At 59.1% G+C, this 9,143-nt stretch overlaps 1 protein-coding gene across 1 annotated transcript in view; it reads left to right on the top strand.

Moving 5' to 3' along the window:
* Positions 1-558: 558 nt before the first annotated feature.
* Positions 559-9,143, top strand: part of ATP13A2 (ATPase cation transporting 13A2) — a 25,757-nt gene continuing 17,172 nt past the window's right edge. The window contains 6 exon segments of the mRNA XM_014586551.2: positions 559-788; positions 7,401-7,498; positions 7,616-7,798; positions 8,044-8,102; positions 8,260-8,374; positions 8,640-8,719. Coding sequence (XP_014442037.1) covers positions 782-788; positions 7,401-7,498; positions 7,616-7,798; positions 8,044-8,102; positions 8,260-8,374; positions 8,640-8,719 — 542 coding nt within the window. The 5' untranslated portion in view covers positions 559-781.

The following is a 9,143-nucleotide window of genomic DNA, read 5'->3' on the forward strand; positions in this document are numbered from 1 at the left end:
GCCCAGGGCTGGGTACCTCCACTCTTTCTCTGGCACTTTTGAGGCCTCCTGTGCATCATCTCGGTCTCCCTTGCATCCCCGTGCATGTCTGCGGGGCACACCTAACCACACCAGTCTCCGGGCAGGTGCGTCTTTCTTCTTCCACATTTGTCAAGCAACGCCAGTCACTGTCCCAAATGCATGCATGTTCCCGTTTGGTCCCCTCAACTGTGAAATAGGCACTGCGAATGTTACCATCCTAGGCTAGGAAATGAGGCTGGAGAGGTTAAGTCTGGCCCATTGTGACACTGCCTGGAAGAGATGGAGGTCAGCTTAACCCCTCCGTCTCTTTCCAGTCCTTTCCGCAGCAGGTTATCGCCGGAGTTCCTGAGCTGTGAGCAACTAGGACTGACTCCGAGTCTGCGGCCTGTGTGACGCGTGTGTCTGCCCAAGGGCTGCCCTGCCCGTGCGTCCCAGCGTCCTGCCTCAGTGTGTGCAAGGGCGGAGGCCGGGCTGGGACTACAAGTCCCGGCAGTCCAGGCGCGCGGCCCGCGACGTGGGCCGCAGAGGGCCGGGCGGGGCTTGGCGAAGCGCAGAGACCGACTGCGGCACCGTCGGAGCTGCGCCGTCTCCGGGTCGAGCAGGTGCCTCCGCCCCGCTCCACGTCCCCTGCCGCGCTCCCCGTCCCCCGCCCTGTGCCCCGGGCCTCCGGGACCTCTCGGACCGCGCCGCCGCTGGGGCCTAGCGCACACCGGGCCACGGGCCGCAGCGCCGGGGCCGGCGATGAGCTCCAGGAGCCGGCATGCGCGGCAGGTGAGTGCGGAGCCCGAGTCGGCCCGGCCGGCCCATCGTCCCATCGTCTCACCTGCGGGGACCGGGGTGGTCGCGAGCCAAGAGAGCAGCTCCTGTGCGGGGTTCCTGGGCCCGTCCCCTGTCCTGTGCACTGACGGCCCTGATCCCTTCCGAGACAGAGAGAGAAAGAGAGAGAGACAGAGAACAGAGGCCCGGATGACGCCCCGCGCTGCCCAGCGCCGCGCGCCGCCGACCCTCCGCGCCTTCCTAGGTCTGGCCGCCGGGGGTGAGGAAGCTCCAGGCGCTTGTGCAAGACGGTCATTACACGGGGCTGGGAGAAGGGGAGATGGCCCCACTCCCACTGACTTGGATCCCACCCCGAGCCAATGTCCAGGTGGGAGGGAGGCGTGGTGGCTGCTGCATCCTAGGGCACCTGCTACCTCTGGACGGTCACCTCTCGGCTGAATGAATGAATGGGGCTGGGAAAGCCCGGTGTCTTGGGTCCCTGGGTGAGAGTGTTGTGAAGCACAGACACCACTCCTGGGCCTCTGCCGCTGGCTGGGGAAGCCTGTCGCCACCTAGGCCCCAGGACCACACCCTCCATGTTCCCCATCCCTCTTTCCAGAGGCCAATTTAAGTCTTACCTGCTACAAATGGGGCTCCTAGACCTCTCCTGTCCAGAAGGGTCTCATCTCCATGTCAGTCACCAAGACCCCAGACCTCAGCAGAGGATCCCCCAAGGTTCTCTCTGCAGCTGCAACCCCTCACTCCTATTCTCCCCTCCCCTGGCTCTGCAGCTCCCAGCCTGGACAGCACCCCAGTGAGGGAGGGGGCAGAATAAAGAAAGATGGCTCCCAGACTCCAGATGCAAAGACCAAACAGATTCTCACACCCACACACCCTGGCTCCGGCCTGGCAGAGGACAGGCTCCTGGCTGCGGGGCAACCACAGCAAGGGAAGAGGCAGCCGCCCTGGGCAGCTGCCAGGTCACCAACAGGAAGCTGGGCCTCCCGCAGGAAACAAGGGCTTCCCAACTGGCTTTGACTCCAGCCCAACTGTCTACAGCACTGGTGGCATTGCTGCCAGGGCTGTGGACTCGACCAGCTTCAGATCCAGTCTTGACCATTCATAGCTGTGTGACCTTATGCCTATCAGTCACCCTCTCTGGGCCTTTTTTTCTTTTCTTTTTTATTTATTTATATATTTTTTGTGAATGTGCATTCATCAGAGAAGAGAGAGAGAAAGTAAGAAGTCACACCTCCCCCAGGAAAGATAGCTGCACCACATGCCCTCCTCCTCCAGGGTTTCGGGCGTGCACACCCCTGCACCCAGCTTGATTTCCAAGCTGCCTGGTCTGGAACTCAAACCGCAAAGTTAGCCATGTGGGATCCGGTGCCTTAACCCGCATGCTACCTGCTGGCCCCATGAGCCTCTTTTTTTTTTTTTTTTCCAATTGCCAGGGACAGATGCAGTCATCAAAGAGAGAGGGAGAGAAAGGAGAAAAAGCACCCCAAGGGGCATGTTCACACTGCAATTCCTTCTTGATCTCTGTCTTGGGTTTTGTGCCAGGCTTCCTCTTCAAGCCTCCAGGACTGGGATTCGAACTGTAGACCCTTGTAGGATCTGGCTTTCTTACCCACTAGGCTACTGGCTGGCCAGGGGCCTCATTTTACATGGGGATCGTAATCCATTATTTCATGGGGTGGCTTGGGATATATTAAGAGGAACATGTTCATTCAGACCCTGCTTATTTTTGATTTCTGCCTTTCAAGCTGTGAAACTCTGGGCCCGGGGCCTGGGAGCTCTGTTCCTCAGTCTCCCGCTGTAAAGTAGGGGTGGCGACAGCCCGCCCACAGGTCCTGCGAGGAGGGCCGGTGAGTGAATGCACCGTAGGGCGCCCTGCACCGCACCGCAGGCACTCGAGTGTGGGTCGCTGTTATTCAGAAGACCGCGAACCGCCGTCGTGAGCGCCTTCCCATCCCACAGAGCCTGCGTGCCGGCTCTGGGCTGGTGGAGCTGCCGAGAACCGAGACGACGTCCCGCAGCAGCCCTGGGGAGACAACTGTGGTTAGAGATCAACGGGCACCTTGGCGTGTCAGACAGGTGCCCTGCAGGAGAGGGTGCCTGCGTTTGACCCTTGCCAGGCCTCTAGAGCCTCCCACAGATGTGACGCCCGCCCGCAAGCTCGTTTCCCGAGGCTGGCTAGAGCATCCTCGTGAAATGACAGGCATGTGATAGGCACAAGGAAGAGCTCCCCAGAGGGGATCCTGCTTAGATCCGGGGCTCCCTGGCAAGCCCTGCACCCACAGCTGGCTGCCCGGGGCAGGGCTGGGCATGAGACTCGAGGCCTGCCTGCCTCCATACCCTGTTATGTCTGAGAGGTTTGCATCCATTTATTCCTCACCCGGGGCCTTCGGTAGCTCCTTTCCACTGGAGTCGTGGCCCCAGGGTTTCCAGGCAGCTGGGCCAGTGCAATGGGCCTGGGGGAACAGTGCTGCAGCTGTGGGTTTCAGCGAGAGGAGAGACTCAGGAGAGACTTGGGCAGTTTGGAAGCACGCCCCCTCCACAGGGGAGTAGCTACCGCCCGCCTGTGAACTTCAGGGCACCTGGGGCAGCCAGTGGCTGCTCACACTCCCCCCGTGTGCCAGCTTCTTTGTGCCAGCCTGGGGCTGGGAAGCGGAAGCCCAGTGAAGCTGAGGCCGTAAGCAACACAGCTGGCTTGGAAGAGGGCCAGGAGCTCAGTTCATGATGCAGACGCTGAGGACCCACTGTCCTGCCCCTCCGTGGCCTCCTTACAGACCTTCCAGTCTGTAAAATACAGGTCCAGGTAGTCCCCGCTTCCTGGGTCGTGGTGTGGAATAAAGGAGTGGACCCGTGCAAAGCCCTGGGACTGTGCCCGGCCGGTAGTAAGCCTATAACCCGAGGGCTCATTCCCCTTCCACTGCAGACATCCTGAGAACACCCGAACTGCCCTACCTCGGGGAGCCGATCTCAGGGTGGCGAGGGTCCCACAAGAACAGCTGGGACTCCATGACAAGCAGCAGGTGAAAGCTGTGGGTGGGTGGTGGCGAGACCTGCGAAGCCAGCACTGCAGACTTTGTCAGTCGTGCTGGGCGCCCACTCTGCCCCAAATCCACCCCACCCCGGCTACACCAGCGAACAGAGGGCCCTCGGCTATTCCTTGTCTATAGCCCGTGGGCTGTCGTCCAGAAGGGAAGGAAATGATTCTCCAGCCCTGACAGGACACGTGGGAACTGGGCCAGGCCAGAGACCAAAGGGATAGCAGAGAGCCAGCCAGCCAGCTCCATCACGCCAGGGGCCTGGGCTGGGGCCACTGCGAGGGCCTTCTGACCCCTTCCAGCCTTGACGGTCTAGCCCTCCTGCTGGGCCTGGCCAGAGACCCCCATGGGCGGACTGCAGGCTTGTGTGTGTGTGCACGCGTGCATGCGTGTGTGTGAACACGTGCGTGTTCCCCAGACACAGCCTCTTCTGGAGCCAGTGACAGCACCGTTAGGTTTGAATCCGCCGAGTGGACAGGCGAGAGATTACATAGGGCTTTGGTTCGTTTGGCTTTTGTCGTCTGGCTGTGAGAGGCCTCAGGGGGTGCATGGCCTAGTCTCTGAAAGTGCCCACGGGAGTCCAGAAGCGCAGGATCTGGGCCCCCAACTTCTGGCTCCACCACTTACTGGCGAGCCTTCGCACCTCTGGGTCTGATTTCCCTCTTGGTGAAATGGGAGCCCGAGGCCCCTCCTGCTGTGGCGGGGAGGGTTAAGGGCGCTGATTCACGTGGAGGCTCAGGGCAGCCTCTGCCACTCAGCCGCTCTAGTCACTGCGGCCGTGCCCCAGTAATTACCGCTGCGTCATTCTGGGAGAAGGCCTGGGGGCTGGGAGAGCAGAGGACAAGTCTGGGGACAGAGGGTGCCAGCCCTCCAGGTGCTCCCAGTGACGAGCGCTCCGCCTGAACCCGTGGGTTATGCCCGCAGTGTTACGTTGTTACGTCCTTCCTTAGCCTACTGCTGTTTCTTTGTGTGTGTGTGTGTGTGTGTGTGTGTCTTTTCAAGTGAGAACGCGGTTAGAATTACTTTTATTTGATTAATTTTATTGACTGTTACTATTTTTCAATTTTGACCAGAGAGAGAGGGAAAGTGAGAACGCAAGCCACCAGGTCCAAGACTCAAACCATGGCCAGCCACGTGGGAGTGCAGCGCCCCAACCTGCTGCTTTTTCTCAGTTGGCTTGGTGCTCAGCAGAGAAGAGCGATAGTTATGCCCCTAACGCTCACCGAAGGGGGAGAGGGTGCCAATAGCCGGGGGCCGCACTGTGGCAGATAGGTTGGCTAACCCAACACCTGACCCATGCCGTTTCTTCTTTTTTAAAGAATTATTTATTTATTTAACTTTATTTGTTATTATTATTTTTTTTTTTAAATTTGACCAAGAGAGAAAGGGAAAGTGAGAAAGCAAGCTGCCAGGTCTGGGACTCAAACCGCAGTCTGTCATGTGGGAGTCCAGCACCCTAACTGCCATGCCACCTGCTGACTTCTCTTCTTTTAACCAGAGGGCACATATGCTTGCTGGGATGGGAAGGGGAGAAAGCACCCCTAGTGGGGCACGGTGATGCTGCCATCCTTTCTCCATTTCTCCGTCCTTTGGGGGTCTGGGGCGCACATGCACACACACCCAGTGTGTCTTTCAAGCCACTGGAGCAGGGAGTCACAGCACGCGGCTGGCCGTGTGGGATCTTAACCTCCAGGCCGCGAGCCAGCCGACCTGGGTCATTTCTTGCTTGCTTCCTCTGCAACAGAGAACAGGGAGCTAAACACTGGCCATCCCGGGCAGGTCCCTGCAGCTGGAGGTGGCGCAGGACCCTGCTGCAGCATGAGACGGGAAGTGAAATGCCCCGTGGTACCCCTTTGCTTCCTCCTCGCTCCCCTGGAGGGTGAGCACGGGCCTGCAAGGCAGCAGTTGGCCAGGAGAGCACAGCAGAAAGAACAAAAGGACCCCTGGTGGCCGCATAGCTATGTCACCAGCCCTGGGTTACACTATTCAGGCTGCTTTTTACACGTGACAATGACACCCCTCTCCACTTTTAAATTGGCTATAGGGCACATGTGCTTGCAAAAGGAAAACTGAGAAAGCATCCCCCCCCCGGTTGGGGATGGACACACACAATCTCAGTCCTCTCTCCATTCTACTGTTGTGGTTTTAGCGCACATGCCCCACCCCCCATGTTTTTCAAGCCCCTGGATTTGGGATTCAAACCTTGCTGTCAGCCATGTGGGATCCAGCTACCTTAACCACCGTGCCATTGACTGGTGCATCCCTTGTTTAACACGAAAGCAAGCAAAACCCAGCCTAGAGCCAGCTTACATTTACAGCCACTATATACTTGCTGTGTGATCTTGGGAAGGTTACCTGCCCTCTCTGAGTCTTGTTCTTGTCTATAAAAGGAGATCATTGTCACGGTTACCTGCAGGGTTACTGTATTAACCATGTAAAAAGGCCAAGCAGCAGAGTCTCCAGGGAATGTTGACTGTTAGGATTACTACTAGGCTCGGGAAGCTTCTGAAGCCAAGTGCTTTGATGGAAGCTGAGACTGGGGCTGTGACCGGCGTCGCTGCCGAGACACCGAGCTTGCTCAGTAGGAACTTGGAGAAGGCTCAAGTTGTGGGGTGGATGAAGGAGGCCAGGAGAGCAGCAGCCTGCCCATGCCCCTGCTTTCCCAGCCCCCTTAGGAACTTCTCCAGAGGCTCTGGTGGAAACCCTCAGATGCCCAGCACCCCCACCACCCCCACCCCAAGGTGTTGATCAAGCAGGTCCAGGCAGGGCCTGTCCCCTCCAAGGTCCAGCACGCCGGCTGTCTACCCGCCCTGCTGAAACCACAGCTCTATAGCAGAGGAGGCAGGAGAAAGATGTCTGCCGTAGAGCCGCCTGGTCCTCCCTGAGCCACGACTTACCCGTCTGTAAAGACAGCCCTACACCTGCCACTCCATCAGTCCGGACTCCACTGCTCAGCATCTCACTGCCGGGCCTGCCCTCAGCACAGGGATCAAAGACGTAGTAAGGAGAAGAGCAAGTCACACGTTCATCGCTTGGTGGGCGCCAGGCACTGTCCGGACCACCCCAAGTGGCCCCTCTTGTCCACTGTAGCCCTGTGGGTAGGCACAGTCACTGCCCCCGCTTTACAGATGAGAAAACAGGCACAGAGAGGCTAAGCGACTTGCCTAAGGTGTCGTCAGAGAGAATGACATTCTCGTCACTGTTAATACCATCGGCATCTGTTTGTCGACTAACCCGGAGAGGTGGTTTGGGCCCAGTCGGGAACAGAGAAAGCCTTCTGGGTGGGGCGGGTGAGGAATGGAGACGTGGGCACAGCTGCAAGGATGTGGGAGGGCAGGATGCTCACCAGGCCTTGCCTCTAATCTTGGGCCACACCCGGGCCAAGGTAACCAGACACACAAGGAAATAAGACACTGTGAGCAAGAACCACCAGAATGGCCAGATGACAGGCCCTTGAAGACTTGAGCTGCTAGATTTATTAGACTAACTTGTAAAACAATGACACCATTATGTTTAAAGAAGTCAGACGAGGAGGAGCCTTCCCCTAAGTAACCTATCTCTCTCTGTCCACAGACAGCAGCCCGCTTGTGGGCAACACGCCCGCCAGTTACGGGACCCTAACGATAGAGACATCGATAGATCCCCTCAGCTCCTCAGTTTCATCCGTGGTATGTGGGCAGAGCAGGGGCAGTGGAAACGCCAGGTGGGATTATTCCCCAGGCCCACCCAGACACCCAGCCCCTGCCCCTCTCCAGCTGGGCCTTCTCCCCCTACTGCATTCGCAGAGGCTCAGCGGCTACTGTGGCAGTCCATGGAGGGTCATAGGCTATCACGTCGTGGTCTGGGTGATGGCTGGGATCCCTTTGCTGCTCTTCCGGTGGAAGCCCTTGTGGGGGGTGCGGCTCCGGCTCCAGCCCTGCAACCTGGCCCGCGCCGAAACACTCGTCATCGAAATAAGAGACAAAGAGGTGAGGCCAGGCCTGCGGCTGGACACGGGCAGCGATGTCAGGGGCGAGTAGGAGTGGAGGGTGCTGGGTTGCTCAGCCCAGTGCCGACTCTGCAGGACTGAGGCAGGTGGTTCTCTCTGGACCTCAGCTTTCTCATCTGCAGTGGGCAGAGGGGCTCTGCCTTTTCCAGAGGGGCCACCTGGTTGCAGGCCTGGGCCTGGGGGTGGGGGCCGCCTTTCAGATTGAGTTTACACCATGCGTTCCAGGATAGCTCGTGGCAGCTCTTCATCGTCCAGGTACAGACTGAGGCCATCAGCGAGGACAGGTGAGGACGCCCCAGCGCCCTCCCCCACAGCCCTGCTTCCCCTGCTCCCCACAGAGGTTCTTGGCCTGTTCTCCCATCCCAGGGAGGGAGGGACTGTGGGGTCAGGAGGTGCCCAGGCAGCTCCTGGAGCTCCGGAGTAACCCCGACGCTGCTCCAGCCTGGAGCTGTCCTCGCAGGCCCAGGCAGAGGACGGCCGGAGCCAGGCAGCTGTGGGAGCAGTGCCCGGGGGTGCGTGGAAGGACACCGCCCAGCTGCACAGGAGCGAGGAGGCGGTGAGTGGGCAGCTGGGTTCTGGACAAGTCCTAGCCCCTGCCTGGGCCTCAGTTTCACTCTGTTCAGTAAGAGGGGTGGGCTCCTTGTTCTTCAAGCACCTTCCGGTTCTGTTGCTCCAAACATCTGGAATTTTGGCACATCGTGCTTTGTACTTTGTGCCTCTCCCACCCCAGTTTCCTGTGACACTGGCCCCTTTCCCCAACACAAGCACACCCTCCCAGGGCTGGGTCCAGCCTCCAGCCAGCCTCTCCTCTCTCCTACCAGAAGCGGGTGCTGCGATATTACGTCTTCCAGGGCCAGCGCTATGTCTGGATCGAGACCCAGCAAGCCTTCTATCAAGTCAGGTAGGTGCTGCCCACGGGATCCACTCACTCCCATGGGTGGCTTGAGCTGGCCTGGCCTGGCCTGACCTGGGCCCCCTCCGCTCTGCTGCCTTTGACCCTGAAACCTTGAGCAAGTCACTGTGCCTCTCCAGGCCTGGGACTCTCGTCCTCACCTCTAGGTTATTTAAAAGTGACGTATCTAGGGGAACCAGCAGTTAGCGTAATGGCTATGTCACTGGACTCCCACGTAGTCGACCGCGGTTCGCGTCCCGGACCTGGTGGCTTAAAACTCACGCCGGGCGCGTGTGCGTGCGTGCCCAAGATCCCGAGAGGAGAATGGAGGAGAAGGGATTGCGGCGTGACTATCCCCCCTGGGGGGTGATTTCTCGCTTTCTGTCTCTCTGTCTCTGTCTGCCTGGCGAGCGCACACGCCCTATAGTGAAAA

This window comes from Tupaia chinensis, unplaced genomic scaffold (assembly GCF_000334495.1).
Source record: "Tupaia chinensis unplaced genomic scaffold, TupChi_1.0 Scaffold000146_1, whole genome shotgun sequence".
Classification (NCBI taxonomy): domain Eukaryota; kingdom Metazoa; phylum Chordata; class Mammalia; order Scandentia; family Tupaiidae; genus Tupaia; species Tupaia belangeri.